The sequence below is a fragment of the Notolepis coatsorum genome (assembly GCF_963971535.1).
Source record: "Notolepis coatsorum genome assembly, contig: SCAFFOLD_492, whole genome shotgun sequence".
In the NCBI taxonomy this organism is placed as follows: Eukaryota; Metazoa; Chordata; class Actinopteri; order Aulopiformes; family Paralepididae; genus Notolepis; species Notolepis coatsorum.
The window spans coordinates 88881-108047 of NW_028171445.1; the positions used below are offsets into that span (position 1 = coordinate 88881).

The 19167-nt window shown below is 43.8% G+C and overlaps 1 protein-coding gene across 1 annotated transcript in view; it reads right to left on the reverse strand.

Moving 5' to 3' along the window:
- Nucleotides 1-592: 592 nt before the first annotated feature.
- LOC311248259 (intercellular adhesion molecule 3-like) overlaps nt 593-19167 on the reverse strand; it is a 30159-nt gene continuing 11584 nt past the window's right edge. Inside the window, exons 3-7 of the mRNA XM_084339175.1 lie at nt 18514-18592; nt 13560-13698; nt 12457-12789; nt 1949-2179; nt 593-1726 (exon numbers count right to left, since the gene is read on the reverse strand). Of these exons, the coding sequence (XP_084195301.1) occupies nt 1656-1726; nt 1949-2179; nt 12457-12789; nt 13560-13698; nt 18514-18592 (853 nt within the window). The 3' untranslated portion in view covers nt 593-1655. The remainder of the gene's footprint in view (nt 1727-1948; nt 2180-12456; nt 12790-13559; nt 13699-18513; nt 18593-19167) is intronic.

Consider the following 19167-nt stretch of genomic DNA (forward strand, 5'->3'; position numbering starts at 1 on the left):
TGAAGGTAGTGTGACCTCCCACGCGTTACACTTCACCAATGAGAGTCCTCGCTGCCAGGTGAAAAGAGGCTGCTGGTATCGGAGGAAGCATGTGATAGACTTCAGGGCTCCCTAGACCGACCAGTGGGGGGCACATGCGTGCAACGACCAGGAAGGGGAGGGGGGGGAATTGTCATAACGACTAAATTGGGATGGGAGGAAAATACAGAAAAACAGGAGGAGAAAAAGTGGTTGTGATGTTGAAAACGAGGTACTATCAAATCAAAACTCAAAACTATCAAATGGCTGCATCAGCGTTCAAATATTTCTGTGTTTACTCTACATTAATATTATTAATAGGCACACTTACGAGTAAAAGCTAAACCTGGCATATGAATGCAGGAGCTGTAGTTTTGAGCGCTCTGAATACACAAGATCACACACAACTGGCATAGTAGAGATTATAGCCATCTGGGAAGAATGATATATAATAACTGCACTTCGATTGAGGAGATTCCGAGGTGAACACACAGCTTTTCATACAACAATTTTTAATACAGCAACATTTCATAATACAGCAACATTTCTTGAGAGAAGTTGAACACACACAGGGTAAGGAAGTCTTGCCTCTCAGCCCTGTGGGAAGGGTTTCAGTTAAACAGGGTAGGGAAGTCTTGCCTCTCAGCCCTGTGGGAAGGGTTTCAGTTAAACACAAGAATAGCCTACAGGTCCTTTTTACCCTGTTGTGTTTTCAAATGTACATGAGTGGGCTAGATGTGTCCCAGCGTGTTAAAACAGACTGATTTCTCCCCCCGTGGCAGTCTTGAGAGCAGTCTACAATGTGTGTTTTGGAGCAAGCATACTGGAATGATTTCCACAGAGTTTTTGTTTTTAAGAACTTAAAAAAGTACCTGGACATAATCTTTCAAAGGGAGAGATGCTGTAGTTTTCAATCTGGAAAATATTGCATTTTATATTTGGATGCTTTGCTGTAAAGAAAAAAATTAAGTAAAACAGAAAGCAGTCAGTGATATGTTCACGGTCCAGTTGGAAACCAGTTGGAAAACGGAAGTGATATGTTCACGGTCCAGTTGGAAAACAGAACTGATATGTTCAAGGTCCAGTTGGAAAACAGAACTGATATATTCAAGGTCCAGTTGGAAAACGGAAGTGATATGTTCAAGGTCCAGTTGGAAAACAGAACTGATATATTCACGGTCCAGTTGGAAAACAGAACTGATATGTTCAAGGTCCAGTTGGAAAACAGAACTGATATATTCAAGGTCCAGTTGGAAAACGGAAGTGATATGTTCAAGGTCCAGTTGGAAAACGGAAGTGATATGTTCACGGTCCAGTTGGAAAACAGAACTGATATGTTCACGGTCCAGTTGGAAAACGGAAGTGATATGTTCACGGTCCAGTTGGAAAAACGGAAGTGATATGTTCACGGTCCAGTTGGAAAACGGAACTGATATGTTCACGGCCCAGTTGGAAAACGGAAATGACTGACCAAGTGATAAATCTCTGCAGGGAGTTGTAAATGGCATCCGGTCCTCTGCATTGGCCGATTAATATGTTGACGAACAGCTTTCGTCCACAGTGGGAGGGGCTTGTGAAAACGGCGTGAGTATTATAGCGAGTCCATCTACGGGTTAGGAAGCGGGGTTTAAGACGTCTTACAGCCAAGGGAACAACTGAGTGAGAAGGACAGTCGCAAGGAAACTCAGACTGTTTGCATTTGAGGTTCCTAGAAAGGGAAGAGAAAACGTTAATTTAATCAAAGTAGAACCACTGTCTTATCCAGCGGGGGGATTTAAATTGAGTGAGTTCACAGCATGGGGCTATTACTACATGGTTCAACCTCATTATATGAGGAGCACATGAATGGCTTGAGATATATTATATATATATATTTCATATATTATAAATAAATGGAATCTATTATAAACACACACACACGCATGTATACCTTGAGATATGAGCACCTCGACCTTCAGCGTGTGGAAAATCTCTCCAAGAGCTCCCTTTGCAGAGACCGTGTAGTTCCCAGCATTCTCTCTGCAGGGATGTGTCGGGGCGTCGACCACCTGTCCGTCTCTCCTCCAGGTGACCACTGGGGGAGGGTTTCCTGTCACCTCACATTTAAGCTCCTCCCCCTCTCTGACCCGCAGCGTTCCGGGGCAGAGGAAGTGGGGTCCAACTGCGGAGGAGAAGCAACGAGGGAAGAAGGGTTTGTTTTGATTTTTATATGGGGGGGGGGGGGTATTTTATTTGAAGTTCATAAGGTACAAAGACAAACACGGGGGCGGAGCTGAGCGATCATGGAGTAGACGTGTTTCACATGAGCTCCCTTCTACCGTGCTGAATATACGTTTCTCCCCATTAGTCTTTATTTTATTTTTATTTGTTTTTTATCTGTTTGCTAGGTCGTCGTGTTTAGTATACATTCATCAACTTTTTTCGACTTTCTACGATGGCGGGGGTGGAAACCAGAGCCATGAAAGAATTAGGCACGACACCGACACCGCCGAGCATGGCCGCACCGTCTCCCGCTGTCGGGGAGTTAAGCGAAGCTGTGCTCTTGGTCATGACCAAGCTACACGCAGACTCTGAGACACGCATCGCTGAAGCACAGAAGAAAGTACACGCAGACTCTGAGGCACGCATCGCTGAAGCACAGAAGAAAGTGTTGGCGGATTTCTGTATCAGCCTCCGTCGTGAGATATCAGAAGAAATACGGCTGGCGGTAGTCCCGCTGACAGACAAGATGGAGACGATTCACGCTGCCTCATCGGCTAATGCTAACGAACTAGCCATGCTAACGACGGAGGTATCATCACAGTGTGAGAAGATGGCGGGTCTTGAATCCGCCCTGCTGGCTAGGCAGGCTGAAGTCAACAAACTACAGTCGGCGATGGAGGAGATGCAGTCCCGGGATAGACGCCACAACGTCAGGATTGTTGGAGTACCGGAGACCAGCGGTGAAGGCCGTCTCTCTGAGACCATGCCCGAACTGCTGCAGAAGATACTAGGGACGGACGTCCTCCCCTCGCCTCCTATCTGTGAGTCGGCCTACAGAGCGGGCAGGTTTTCTCCCGGCGTGAACAAAGAACCGAGGCCCATCATAGTCAAGCTGAACAGACTCCAACAGAGAGAAATCATCATGCGGTCGGCTCGTACCAGAAGGGGTACTCTGAGGCTTGGCGATCACAAAGTGGCCATTTTCTAGGACTTTACACCGGAGGTTCAAGCTCAGAGAGCCGAGTACAAGGTGGTCCTGACTAAGCTATGGAAACTAGGCCTGAGGCCCACGTTATTCGCTCCCGCGAAACTATCTGTGTTGGAGAAGGTCGGTGGTCAGCGTTTGTTTTGGTCGTTGGCTAAAGCGAAGGAATATCTCGCGGAGACACCCGAGTCTGTTGCTTGATATCTATGGAGGGTGAGTGACTTGGCGGTTTGGGCCTATATACATTGATTAGGTCGACTATTCACAAACACTTGCTGTCATGCCCAGACATGCTAACTGTCCTCTGCCCATCCAACTAGCGGGGCTTCCCAATGACTTCTATTACTTGCTAAAGCTGACCTCATGGTCGTACTTGTGTATCGCCTCTTTGGAAGCTAACGAGCTAGCTGAACAATGTACATAGTAGGCTAACGTGCTATCCGGATTCGTTACTAGCTTACGCGCTAGCCTCGGGCTAGCCAACGGGCTTCGACTATGGTCTGCGCTGAGACATTCGTTAATGGTTACGTATTTTGGTTGCTGTTGCTGTTCAAAGGGACATTGGTTTGCACAGTTCAAGAGTGACCGAGTCCCTAACTAACTTCTGGTATGCTTTTTATTTTTATATCCAGGTTGTTTTGAGCTTTGGTGATCCAAAGTAGATGCCAAGGTCGATTGAATATGCATATACAATATTTGATAACAGGTTGGGTCGGGTATGGCTTGCACTTCATGGCTATATGGTTATATGGCTTGCACTCTAGCCATTACCCTCTCTTCCTTGCTGTTTTTATGTCATCTATATGCGCGATTTAAATGTGATCCGGTTCTACCTTGGACTAACTGCTGACTCGCCTTAATTTTGTTTTGAATTTTCCGTGAGGCACTTATGCTATAACGTTGATACATTAATATGCAGACTCCAAGGTAGATGGTTACAGGTTGATGCTGAGTAATTATATAATAATTATTGTCGCTGTTTTAATGGCATTTGAATGAGCAATTTAACTGTGATTCGATCCTACCTTGGACTAACTGCTCCGACCGATATCTTTATTGAAACAATGTATGATGACAGGTGGTGTCAGGTGTTGCCTATTACCATCCCCGGATTGATTAATGAATGATTGTGTTTAATTCTATTCTTACATAGGTTAGGTCATTTCAGCCGTTGTGCCTGATCAGAGGGACGGCTAAAGGGGTGCACTTTGACCATAACCTTTTTTTCCCTTCCTCCCTTTTTTTTTTTTGTCATTGTTTAATTGACACTGTTCACACAATTTTGCACAATTAACCTGTGACCCGAACCTGCCTTAGACTATCGGCTGGGATGCTTTAATTTAATTTTGTTTTGAATTTTCCTATACCTTTTTGGGCTATAACAATGTGATGTTGAAGCGCAGATTCGGAAATAGAGGGCTGCAGGTTGATGTGGAGTTATTATTTAATAATGGCTATTTTTACCATTATGGTTGTCTCATGTTGGGGCCAGGGCTCAGGTGGTTTTCGACCGATATCTTTATTGAATTTTATTTTATTATTATTTGTGTTTATTGGACTAGTGGGGGTTTACTCAGGGGTTTATCTAGAGGGGGGTGGGAGTGGGAAGCGTCTTATTGATCCATGTCTCTAGTGGGAAGTGATAGGAAGATGACCATCCTCAGTGGATGGGGCATAGGGTGGGGATTGGAGAGTGGGTATAGAGGAACTTATAGTAGGACGGGTGGGTTAGGGTTTAGAGTAGAAGGAGGGGGGGCTGTAGCTGGGGTGGTATTTTTATGTGTTCTATGTACTGTTGTCTTATATATGTGTAAGTGTTCCTCCTCTGAACTCCTGGGATTGACCGTCCGGGCCCGCCGGGATCGGCACCTCTGTACTCAGCCTGGCTGCACGGGTATGTTCTCTACGCACTTATACAAGCTCGACCATGGCTAAATTGAATATTTTAATTTGGAACGCAGGAGGGCTTAACGCCCCACACAAGCGGGCCAGTGTCCTTTGGCTATTGAAGAGGAGAAATATTGACCTTGCTCTCCTTAGTGAGACGCATTTAATGGTAGGTGACGTGTCAAGACTGGCAAATCGGCAATATCACGTTATCTCCTCATCCTCAGCCGATGATAAGACGAAAGGAGTAGTCATAGTTACAAGACGTAACCTTGATATCAAAATCTTGGATGTATGGTCGGACACGGAGGGAAGGATTACTATAGCAAAAGTTGAATTCTTGCATAGGAAGATGGCTATAATAGCATTGTATGCTCCTAACACATTTGATTCAGCGTTCTATAATACAATCACGAAGAATATGTTGGAACTTAATGGATACGCTCTCATTGTGGGTGGCGATTTTAATGCGTGCTGGGATGCGGAGATGGATAGGTCCGGGCCCTCTGAAACGAGCGACCAGAAACGGGCCTCTAAGGCCCTCAGGATGTGGGCCAAAGACACGGGGCTCACAGACCTCTGGCGCATATGCAACCCCACCCTCAGAGATTACTCTCACCTGTCAGCCAGACACAAAAGCTTCTCTCGAATTGACTATGCATTCGCGTCCCCTAATATGTTTGATAGTTTCGATGTCTCATTGGTTCCCTTGGCTCTCTCAGACCACAAGGGGATTTTCCTTACGGCAACCTTTGGCAGGCTCTCCGCAAGAGCTCCCAGATGGCGTTTTAATTCGACCTTGCTAAAGAACGATGACTTCTGTTCTGAGTTCAGGAGTAAACTAGCTGAATTTTTGCAGATCAACGTTGGCACAGTAGAAGACCCTAGGGTCCTGTGGAACGCATTGAAAGGATTCATCAGGGGTCATGTCACACTATTTGCCTCCAATTTGCGAAAATCCCGGTCAAAAAAGCTAGAAGGACTGGAATCATTATATGCGGACCTATACGCATCCTTGCAAACTGACTATAATGAACGACTAAACACACAACGTAAGATAGTCAAAAAAGAAATAAACTCCATACTTAAACAACAGTCTGAGTTTTTGATACATAGGACAAGACAAAATTACTATTTTCACGGCTCCAGACCTAGCCATCTATTGGCAATGAAAATACGCTCAAATGATCATTTCTCAGATATCCCCTCGATTAGGACGAGCCAGGGTGCAGTCACTACTGATTCGAAAAAGATCAATGACACTTTTAAAGAGTTCTACTCACAGTTATATAGCTCAGAGGGTAATCTGGATGACTCTAGATTTGAATCGTTCATTGGCGGGCTTGAGATACCCCACATTTCTGAGGAAGAGGCCAAGGAACTGGGGAGACCGATTACTCTCGTAGAATTGAGGGAGACTATTGTTGAAATGCAGAGGGGTAAGGCGCCAGGCTGGGATGGTATTCCACCCGAAGTGTATTTAGCTTTCTGGGACCAACTGGGTCCATTGATGCTCGATATGATCAATTACGCTATCGAACAAGGGGAGTTCTCAAGAGATGTCAATATGGCGTTGATTTCTTTACTTCTCAAAAAGGACAAAGATCCCAATGATTGTGGTAGCTATAGACCCTTGAGTCTTCTCGGGGCCGATTTAAAGGTGTTTGCCAAGGTGCTGGCCCGTCGCCTGCAGAGATTTATGTCTGTATTGGTACACTGCGATCAAACTGGTTTTATCCCGGGGCGTCTGGCTGCAGATAATCTTAGGAGGCTGTTGCATGTAATCGATAACAGTAAAGACAATACAACTCCATCCACAGTTCTGTCTTTGGATGCCATGAAGGCGTTTGACAGACTTGAGTGGTCATACCTGTGGAAGGTACTTGAGGTCATGGGTCTTGGAAAGAGTTTTATTCATATGATTAAAGTCCTGTATGCCTCGCCGTCTGCGATGATACTGACAGGCAAAAACTGTTCCACACTCTTTCCAGTCTCCAGATCTTCTAGACAGGGTTGCCCTCTGAGCCCGGGACTGTTCGCGCTTTCCCTCGAACCTTTGGCCCAATTTATTAGGCAATCGGAGGACATCGTCCCCATAATGGTCAACAATACTCCACACAAAATTGCTCTCTATGCGGATGACCTGCTGATTTTCATGGACGACCCCTCCCGGTCGGCCACAAAATTATTGAGGATAATCGACGACTTTGGTGAATTGTCAGGTTTTAAGATTAACTGGAACAAATCAGCCTGCCTACCTCTTAATGAACTGGCCAAGGCGGTACGACTACCAGCTGATATCCCCATAGTAGAACATTTTAAATACCTGGGCATAGAGATATTCCCCACGCTGAACCAAACTACTAAGTACAACTTCACGGGTACTTATGATAAAATACGCCAGGATCTAGACAGGTGGTCGTCCCTTCCTAACTCCTTACAAGCCCGGGCTTCCATAATCAAAATGAACATCCTGCCTAGGATAAATTTTATTAGCTCAATGCTCCCCCTGCCCCCTCCAATAGACCACTGGCGCAAGGTACAATCGATGGTATCTAAGTTTGTCTGGAATAACAAACGCCCGAGAATCAAAAGGGCTACTACTCAACGTAGGAAACAAGATGGGGGCCTCGCAATCCCTGATTTTAAACTTTATTTCTGGTCCTTTTCACTGAGACCTCTGATGTGCTGGCTAGACCCTGTAGAGGCTGTATCGTGGCGCTCCTTAGAAGCGGCGGCGGTGTCTCCGCTAAGATTGCAGGATGTAGTGTACTCCACTGTCTCTATTGCGAAATGCCGGCTGAGGTATGGACCGATCATAACTCACGTGATCCAAACGTGGCGTAATGTACAGAGGTCGTGTGGGGTTAAATGCCCTTGGCACCTGGACTCTCCAATTTTTAATAACCAGCAATTACTTGTTGGACACAAGCCGGTTAATATTCCTCAATGGCAAAGGAGGGGAGTGCATACTCTGGAGGATATTTATGATAAGAACGGCCTCCGTGCGTTTCAGGACTTAAGAGAATTTTATGATCTTCCCGGCGAGTCCTTCTTTCTTTACCTTCAACTAAGGTCAGCACTGAGGGCGCATGGCGTACCGTGGGCTCAAGCCTTGCACCCACACCCCTTCCTCAGGCTCATAGTGGACAGGACGACATCCAGAGGGTTTGTCTCCGACTTTTATACGCTCTTAATTCAATCCACGTATAAAAATTTATCATTGGATACAATCTGGCGTGTGGATATCCCGGAGTTGGACCCCGAGTTTGACTGGGATGATGTTTGGGCAAATGTGGCATTATCTTCCCGCAACCCCAATCACCAGCAAATTAATTTTAATTATATTCATAGGACCTATCTTACACCTAGGAAGCTATTTGCTATGGGACTGATAACCGACTCTCGGTGCACTTTGTGCTCTCAAAAGGCCACTGGCACTTATATGCATATGTATTGGGATTGCCCACCAGTGGCCCGCTTCTGGAGGTCAATAACGGACAAACTTTCAGATCTGTGTGGCTTAACTATCCCATTCACAGCTGTTACGCTACTCCTGAACGATATAACGACACTACCCGCGTCCGTACAACTGAAAAGGGTTGTCCTAGCGGGCGTCACAGCAGCGAAGAAGCTAATAGCAATGAGATGGAAGGAGCCTGAGAAGCTTACAATGATTAACTGGTCCCTAACTCTATTGGATGTGATTTATCTTGAGATATCCACAGCCCGGGTGATTGGGGTGGGGCAGGCTGGAATTGACCTGTGGTTCGCAGCAGCTGAGAAGGTAAAGACCGCAGTGTGCGGCTGAGCGGGGTTGGGGTGCGTGTTCGGGTGAGTCCGGCGGTCTCTTGGGAGGGGGAGGAGGAAATGTTTTTGTCTGTCTTGTCCCTTGTCTTGTCAACTTGAGTTTAGCTGGGATATTATGGGGGGGCAGCTATTTAACTAGTTCTTCACTGTTTGGCCACTTTTACACGGTCTCTGTGAGTCTATGGAACACCTACAGGTTTTTGTTTTTTCATGAAGGTTCATTGCTCTGTTTTCAGGTCATGTTCCCCCAAAAAATGGTCCTTGTGGTGGGTTGGAGATGTACGTTTTATTAATGTGGGGTCACACGGCCGGGAATCGGGACTGAACACTGGGAAAGACCATTTATTAGATAGTACCCCTTGGAATTAATTTAGTAGGTTGAACTCTGGTTTCTTTTCCCTTGTCTGTATAATTGTTAGTCATTATTATTATTGTTTTTGTTATTTTCTTGTGAAGTTCTATGTATTGTGATTGTGGTTAATGTGTTGTCTTGTTTCGTGAGAATGTCAATAAAAAAAATTTGATCAAAAAAAAAAAAGGTACAAAGACAAACACATCACTTTATGAAGGCAATTGACATATAGACATCTCAGTCTCATTGATCATAATGCACCAAAACCTCCCCAGGCTTGCTGTGTTGACAAATTTGAACTTATATTGACACAATAGTACACAATATAGTTTCAGTTAGTTTTCTTTTTCTTAAGTCTAGTTTTTATTTTTATTTGAGTTAACTGCAGTGAAATGTTGTGGAACCTCCGGATTGCTTTGCCTCCTGAGCCACTGTCGCCTTCATGTTTAACTCATGTTTAATCCTAACCTCATGTTTAACTCGTGTTTAACTCATGTTTAACCCTAACCTCATGTTTAATCCTAACCTCATGTTTAACCCTAACCTCATGTTTAACTTGTGTTTAACTCATGTTTAACCCTAACCTCATGTTTAACTCTAACCTCATGTTTAACCCTAACCTCGTGTTTAACTTGTGTTTAACTCATGTTTAACCCTAACCTCATGTTTAACTCTAACCTCATGTTTAACCCTAACCTCGTGTTTAACTCATGTTTAACCCTAACCTCATGTTTAACTCATGTTTAACCCTAACCTCATGTTTAACCCTAACCTCATGTTTAACTCATGTTTAACCCTAACCTCATGTTTAACTCATGTTTAATCCTAACCTCATGTTTAATCCTAACCTCATGTTTAACTCTAACCTCATGTTTAACCCTAACCTCATGTTTAACTCATGTTTAACCCTAACCTCATGTTTAACCCTAACCTCATGTTTAACTCATGTTTAACCCTAACCTCATGTTTAATCCTAACCTCATGTTTAACTCATGTTTAACCCTAACCTCGTGTTTAACTCATGTTTAACCCTAACCTCATGTTTAACCCTAACCTCATGTTTAACCCTAACCTCATGTTTAACTCATGTTTAACCCTAACCTCATGTTTAACTCATGTTTAACCCTAACCTCATGTTTAACTCATGTTTAACTCTAACCTCATGTTTAATCCTAACCTCATGTTTAACTCATGTTTAACCCTAACCTCATGTTTAACCCTAACCTCATGTTTAACTCATGTTTAACTCTAACCTCATGTTTAACCCTAACCTCATGTTTAATCCTAACCTCATGTTTAACTCATGTTTAACCCTAACCTCATGTTTAATCCTAACCTCATGTTTAACTCATGTTTAACCCTAACCTCATGTTTAACTCATGTTTAACTCTAACCTCATGTTTAACCCTAACCTCATGTTTAACCCTAACCTCATGTTTAATCCTAACCTCATGTTTAACTCATGTTTAACTCTAACCTCATGTTTAACCCTAACCTCATGTTTAACCCTAACCTCATGTTTAATCCTAACCTCATGTTTAACTCATGTTTAACTCTAACCTCATGTTTAATCCAAGTCAAGAGTTTTATTTGTCACGGCATACAAGTATACAGTGAAATGCGGGGGGTCTTGCCCGCAACGATTGTCCACAATACAATAATAATAATATAACTAGACAATTCCGCGCGGGGGAAATTGTGAAAGTGTGGGTGACGCCTGTGCACCGCCGGCCAACGGGAGAGGATCTCTCGCGAGTCTCTATGACAAACGGTTCAAAGGATACAAAAAGGGGGCGCTGCCTAAGGATCGGGGGAGTGGTCAACATAGACCATTTGAAACTTTTCTGACTTTTCCGAGTTTTAGAAATTTTTCAGACTTTTCAGAGTTTTAGAAAATGTCAGTTTTCGGATTTTTCGGATTTTTCGGATTTTTCGGATTTTTCGGGTTTTCGGATTTTTCCGAGTTTTTGAACTTTTTCCGATTTTAGATTTTTCCGAGTTTTCGGATTTTTCGGATTTTTCGAATTTTGCGGGTTTTCGAACTTTTCCGAGTTTTTGAACTTTTTCGGATTTTAGATTTTTCCGAGTTTTCGGATTTTTCCGAGTTTTCGGATTTTTCCGAGTTTTCGGATTTTTCGGGTTTTCGGACTGTTAGGCTGAACCAATCATGAGCCATGAGCCACACAAAAAGCTAAAAAATCAGCGGATTCCTAGAGTGGGATTACATTGGGGTCTATGGGGAGGAGAACCTTCAAACAAATGGTCATCAGTTGAGATAGAAATGTCCAATTCCATTTATTTCTTTTGTGAGCAAGCTGACAGCCGTGTCATCGTTTTGATGTGTTTGTTTTTTTTCTACGTCCAAAATTGAGATCACTCTCGCAATTTACCCAAGGTAGTGGAAAAAAGATGATTCTAGCTCCCGCACTCTAAGTTGCAATGCATTTCCAATGGGACCAAAATGTTCCTGTTTAAAGTCGATTCGTAGCCAAACGGTGCGATGAGTTTGAATAGCACTGTTGCCATAGGCAGGCCGGTCGTTTTGATACCTTTCACGTGTATGGGGCGCGAACGCTCTGGCAAGAGTAGTGTTTGCAAAATCGGTGGAATAAAGAATAAAGAATAGTATAGATTTCTATAGTGTGGGTGGCAACCTGGCTTCGCCAGGTCACGTGTATGGGGCGCGAACGCTCTGGCAAGAGTAGTGTTTGCAAAATCGGTGGAATAAAGAATAAAGAATAGTATAGATTTCTATAGTGTGGGTGGCAACCTGGCTTCGCCAGGTCACCCACACTAATAAGAATCCAATAGAACGACATTGTGCAATAATACAAGTAATCAAAGTAGGGCATATCGGTATATCCTAACTTCATGTTTAACTCATGTTTAACCCTAACCACATGTTTAACTCATGTTTAACCATAACCTCATGTTTAATCCTAACCTCATGTTTAACTTGTGTTTAACCCTAACCTCATGTTTAACTCCTGTCTAACTCTAACCTCATGTTTAACTCGTGTTTAACTCTAACCTCATGTTTAACTCGTGTTTAACTCTAACCTCATGTTTAACTCGTGTTTAATCCTAACCTCATGTTTAACTCATGTTTAACCCTAACCTCATGTTTAACTGGTGTTTAACCCTAACCTCATGTTTAACCCTAACCTCAACTGAAGCACTGTCTTGCTGTGGCAGAACTCACAGTGGACGGTGGTTGTGAGGTTCCCTGACCGCACCACAGGAGGGGGCTGAGGTCCTTCTGGTCCCAGGTCCAGCTTGGCTTCACACCAGTACGGAACCCCGTCGTCTTCTCTGCTGGCGCTGATGTCCAGAGTGAAGGTCCGGCTCACCGGTCTCTTCTCCGGGTCGACGCTGGACCTCGCTGGACCGACCGCCTGGTCTCCTCTGTAGAAGGTCACTGTGAGCTTCCCAGCAGGAGCCACGTCGTGGACCTCACACTGCAGGTGGAGACGCTCACCTTCACGCATCGGTCCATGGTGGTTCAGATAGCTGAGGGTCACACCTTCTGGAGGCTCTGGAGACACACACACACACACACACACACACACACACACACACACACACACACACGCACAAATATTAATGCTTTATTTTAGGGATGCTCGATATTGGCTTTTTTACCGATACCGATATACCGATATTGTCCAACTCTTAATTTCCGATACCGATATCAACCGATACTGATATATGCAGGGTTCCCCCCCAAAAAACTGAATAATTTCAGGTAATTAACATTACATATCTCTTGTTGTGGAATTAACACAACATTATGCATACTTTTGACAATAAATAAAATCAGAATTTGTTCTTACTTGCTTGCCTGGGTAAATAAAGGTTGTAGAAATGTAAAAAAATGTAATAAAAAAATTGAAAACCGATACCGATATTTTCCGATATCACATTTTAATGCCAATATCGGCCGATAATATCGGACATCCCTACCCTTTTTTGATTTATCCACTAATTAAATCACAGTATTGTAATATTCCACAAATATAGTAGTTGATATTTCCACCCTGCTGCACACTCCAATTGGTGACGTCAGAGAGAGAGAGAGAGGAGGAGAGTACCTCTTTGGAGGTACTACTATCAAAGTCGGTCTAGGAGAAAGCAGAGGTACTCTGACATCACCGGATGGGGGCGGGGCAGATATGAACCGCCAGTGGTGTGAAATGACAGTGGGTCTATAGTTACAATGAACAACAAAGAGACTCGTCTCTCTCCACTCGACACACAAAACACACATTTCTTTACAAAATTTAAATATATATAAATAAAACTCACTGAAGACGGTTACGTGCAGTGGGGTCTGGCTCTGTCCCCCTTGATCGGACAGCGCATAGCAGGTGGGGTGTATGCTCCACTCAGTCAGACGGTCTACACTCCAGACACGATACTCTGCCATTTCCACGCCACTGTCGCCCTGTGGAGACGAGGTGTGTTTCAATTAAGGCCCCCAAATCCAGGAAGGGTTGTTGAAAGTTACTACAATAGAAGTATGTTTAAAGCCCCCATCTCTGATTGCTGGAGCTCAGAACGGAAAACGATAACAAACAAATGTAAAAACACAGTTGTTGCGACACCTGTCTGCCAGAGGAGGTACTACACTTTATTGTCAATACACTCTGACTGTATAGTCACAAAAACATGCTATTATCACAGATGGTTAGCTGTATTCACTTGATGCTATACTCTCCTCTCAAGCATATTGTCTGTCGGGGAGAACTTTATTTACCATAACCAACTAGAAAAGCTGTGACGGAAAAGGTTTCCCCCCACACACATCACAGACTGGTATGTTTTGTTTAAGTACTGTTGGGTCAGTGGCTCAGGAGATGGAGCAGTCATCTGGTAATCGGAAGGTTCCCAGTTAGATTCTGGCTCCTCCCGGCAGCGTGTCGAAGTGTCCTTGAGCAAGACACTTAACCCCTAACTGCTCCTGGTGAGCAGGTTGGCACCGTGCATGGTCGCCTCTGCCGTCGGTGTGCGAGTGAATGTGGTGAGTGAATGCGTGAATGTGAGGCATACGGGTTGTGAAGCGCTTTGGATATAAAGCTGTTATATAAATGCATTTACCATTTACCATTTAAATGTAACCACTGTAGCCAGAACTGGCATGGACACAATTTCACTGGTGGAAGCGTGTTACAACATGCAACTCTATACGACTACTAACTACTACTAGACACTTTAAACACTTTTCAACACCACACCATATTGTATCTATTTATTACAAAAAATGTGCACTACATCTATACCTAATTTTTGCATTTTGTTGCATTTTGTACTTATATTGTATAATTTGTAGGGTTGTAACGGTACACAAAAACCACGGTACGGTACGTACCTCGGTTTTGAAGTCAAGGTTCGGTACGGGTTTTCGGTACAGTGGGGGAAAGTTTGGCTTTCCATGTTCCACTCAGGGGTGATGTAGTGTGCAGTAACTAATTGTACTTGTAGGGCTGTCAACTAATATTATTTCTTTTTATTTCTTTTTTTTATCCTCTTTTTCTCCGCCTGATTTTTCCATTTTTCTCCCCCATCCCAATTTAGTCGTTATGCCAATTCCCACCCTCCCCTACCTGGTTTGTTGTGCGCATGTTCCTCCTACTGGTCGGTACAAGGGAACCCTGAAGCCCACCACATGCTTCCTCCGACACATGTGGAGACAGCCAGTGGCTATTTTTTCACCTGGCAGCGAGGACTCTCATTGGTGAAGTGTAATGTGTGGGAGGTCACGCTGCCTTCACCATTTCCTGCCTTTCGCTGAGCAGGCGCCCAGACCTGACCTGTAGGCGTCGCTGTCCACAACGCCATGTTACCACCCTCGACTTCCCTCCCGCTAACTCAGCCAAACGAGTTAGTATGACGATCGGCCCAAGCCGCAGGCAATGCTGACTCCGGGAGTCGAGACCGCAGCCTCTTGCATTGGTGACGAGCGCAATCTCCGCTACGCCACCTGACCGCTGTCAACGAATATTCTATATTGAAATTAATAATCGACTTGTAAAGAAATAAAAAAAATTATAATAATTATATTAGATTGTGAAAAAACCAGCCCCCAGCATACCGTTGTATTCGTTCGGTACACTACACAGCCGTTCGGTATGGTACGGTACACACTGAAACTTGTTCGGTAAGGATACGTGTACCTTTACACCCCTAATCATTTGTATAGTGTTTGGTCTTTATTATTTAAACTTTTTTTCACAGTATGAAGCACAATCTCAGGGGGTTCCTACAGAACCAAGCATTTCACTGTAATGTAGATGTATATCACCATTGACCTCATTTTGACCACTGACAAGTCAATGATCTCCAATAAAGGGGTGATAGCATGCGGGTTAAGTGATCATTATATGATTTTCTGTACCCGCAAAAAGCTAAAACAGAAGGCCGGCTGTCACAAAACAGTCACATCTAGAGACCTCAAAACTTACTCTAGAGAGGCCTTTAACCTAGAACTGGGGAGCTTGGACTGGTCAGATGAACTCAGTGGTACACAGGTTGAAGAAACATGGCTTGGATTCAAAACCAAATTCACAGCAATACTCAACAACATGGCACCGATAAGAACCACCAGGGTTAAAAATCGCGCTGAGGCATGGATGCACACTGAAATACTGGCCGCTATGAAAACCAGAGACAAAAAATGCTCTGAACTTCATAAAAGTCAGACAAAGCTTTCCAAAAGCTCAAACGGTGAACTCCAAGCCCACGTGGTTGAACAAAAAATCCAAAGAAACAGACTAAGAAATGACGTAAACACCATGATCAGAACCGCAAAAAGAAATTTCATCAACGACAAAACTGAGGAAAACAAAAACAAACCCCGCGAACTTTGGAAATTACTCAATAATCAACTAGGCTGCAGTAAAAAACTTAAAACCAGATTCTCAAACATAAACATAAAGACGGACAACACGCTCATCACAGACAAGCTGGATGTAGCCAATTACTTAAACATCTTCTTCACAAACATAGCCACAACACTGGTAAACAAACTACCCTCCCACTCAGGGCATTATGGGGTAGAACACATAGTAGCATACTACAAAAACCTAGGGGTCCACAAAGACGACTTCAAACTTGAAATGGTAACAACCGATGAGGTACTCAAAAAATTGAGCGCCCTCCAACCTAACAAGGCCACTGGCCATGACAACATCCCCTCCAAATTCCTCAGAGACGCAGCAGCCGCCATCACCCCAGTCATCACACACATAATAAACCTCTCTATAAAACAGGGGCACGTCCCCAAGGACTTCAAAATTGCGAGAGTGACCCCTCTACACAAAAAGGGCAGCAAATTAGACCCAGGCAACTACCGCCCTGTTTCTATTCTTACCTCCATCTCGAAAGTCATGGAGAAAATAGTCTATGAACAGGTCGAAAAGTACTTGGCGGAAAAAAATCTAATCTACGAATTCCAATCTGGCTTCAGAACGTCCCACTCCACTGACACATGCCTCCTCTATTTGAACGACCACATCAAACAAGAGGTGGACGCGGGCAAATACTGCGGCATGGTCATGCTGGACCTACAAAAGGCCTTCGACACTGTCAATCACTCCATTCTAATGGACAAGCTAAAAGCAATTGGTTTTGATAGCTTATCAGTGAGCTGGATGCAATCCTACCTGGAGGGGAGAGAACAGATGGTAGAGGTAAACGGTACTCTATCCCCCCCCCTCACAGTGAGCTGTGGTGTTCCACAAGGAAGCATACTAGGACCGCTACTCTTCCTAATTTATGCAAATGACATGTCGTCAGCCTGTGACTGCAACTTGTTCCTGTTTGCGGACGACTCAGCCCTGCTGGTCTCTGACAAGAACAAATTGCAGGTTGAAAAAACCCTCAGCACGGAACTAGGCAAAATCTGCATATGGCTTGCTGATAACAAACTATCATTACACATGGGCAAAACAGAGTCCATTCTCTTCGGTTCAAATAACAAACTCAGCAAGACCGACGGATTCTCAGTTACAGTGGGTGACAATATTGTCACAAGGAAAGACGAAATTACCTACCTGGGTTCCATCCTAGAGGCAAATCTTTCCTGTGACAAAATGGCATCCAATGTAATAAAAAAAGTCAACCAACGAACTAGATTCTTGTACCGGATCTCCTCTCTGGTAAACAAGAATACCCTGAAGACTCTGGCAGGAGCACTCATTCAAGGGTACTATGACTATGCGTGCACCTCATGGTACCAAAGCACCTCAAAGGCGCTTAAAACTAAATTACAAACATCACAAAACAAACTGGTCAGACTACTACTTGACCTGAACCCCAGAACCCACCTCACCCCTGCCCACTTTGCCAACCTAGGATGGCTTAGAGTAGACGACAGAGTACAGCAACTTGCAATGGGCCTGGTCTACAAGATACACTATACGACCGGGGTGCCCATGTACATGTCAAAATACTTCCCAAAGGTCAGTGAATACCACAACCACTACACCAGAGGAAGCTCAACAAATCATGTTAAACCCAGATTCGGCTCAAACAAGGGACTAAACACGTTTCGCAATTATGCCACAACAATGTGGAACGCCCTACCCAAAGCTGTAAAGGAATGTGAATCCCTGCCCACATTCCAAACCGCTCTTAAAGAGCACCTACGGGAGGCTGCAATTCGAAACTGGCCACCGTAAATGCCCAAAACCCCCACCACCTCCTAATAGACAGTCTCCTCACCACCGCATGTATATATTCCCTCCCCGCCGTATGTATATTTCCCTCCCACCCACCCACCCCCTCCTAATGTACAGTCCCCTCCCCATCATATGTATATACTCTGTCAGGATCTAAGGGTAACAGTACTGTATATTTGAATACCGTTATGTCACAAATGTATCAGTACTAAATACCTATATGTCCCTATGCCATAAATGTCATGTATGTTGTGTATGTCATAAATGTCTATATGAATTGAAAATGGGGGACCCTGATGGAAACAAGACAAACGTCTTTCTCAGGTCTGCATCCCCTTAACAATTGTATGTATTGAGCCGTACTGTATTGTACCCATTCTGCAATCTGTTAAATAAAGTTTTCATTCATTCATTCATTCATTCAACTTATATGTGACAAATAAATGTGGGGCACCATCTATTCTCCTCTTCTAGTCTTGGTCTTACATCTATAGTCGTGACGATGAGTTAGCACTTAATCTATTAATTGTAGTCCAAAGATGTCCAAACTCTGATCTCTGCTAAGAATTGAGAAACCTTACCAGTGAACTTGTCCAGCCCAGAAGGCCAAAATAACCCAGTGTTGGGAAGGAGCAGTTGGCCGAGACTGGACCTCCGTACCTGTGACAGGAAGGGTTATACACGTTCATTTCACATACTATTTCAACTCAAACCAGCAAACAAGCATGCTTGCATTTCAGCTAAAGTATAGAGAAAGAAAGATATTATAAATGCTTTCACATCAAATCACTCATTCTTTTTACACTCTAGGCAACCTAAAAGGATTAACTTGTACAAATTGTGAATTAGGTCTAAATGACATATTACTCTAAATGTATTTGGTGTCTTAATTTTGTACCAGCAGTTTAGAATAACAACAAGAATCTTTTGCAATACTGTTGTGCCTCTTGCTTGAAACAATGCTACATAGCGCATATTGCTTTGTGGGATGGGCCAGTGGTATGATATGATATGCCATCCAGGTGGAGTGAAGTGTGTGAAAAATTATGCAGGTTTTTACTTTTTATTAATTAATTAATACATTTTTATAAATGCCAAACTGACTATCTTCTTCTACAACACGTGTAGCAGTGATTGACTGTTCTCACATGTATACCGCCACCTACAGGCTAACGATTTATTCTGCAATGAGGTAACCGATCCCCATCACTCTTTCCAGTCATATAAATTCTGTT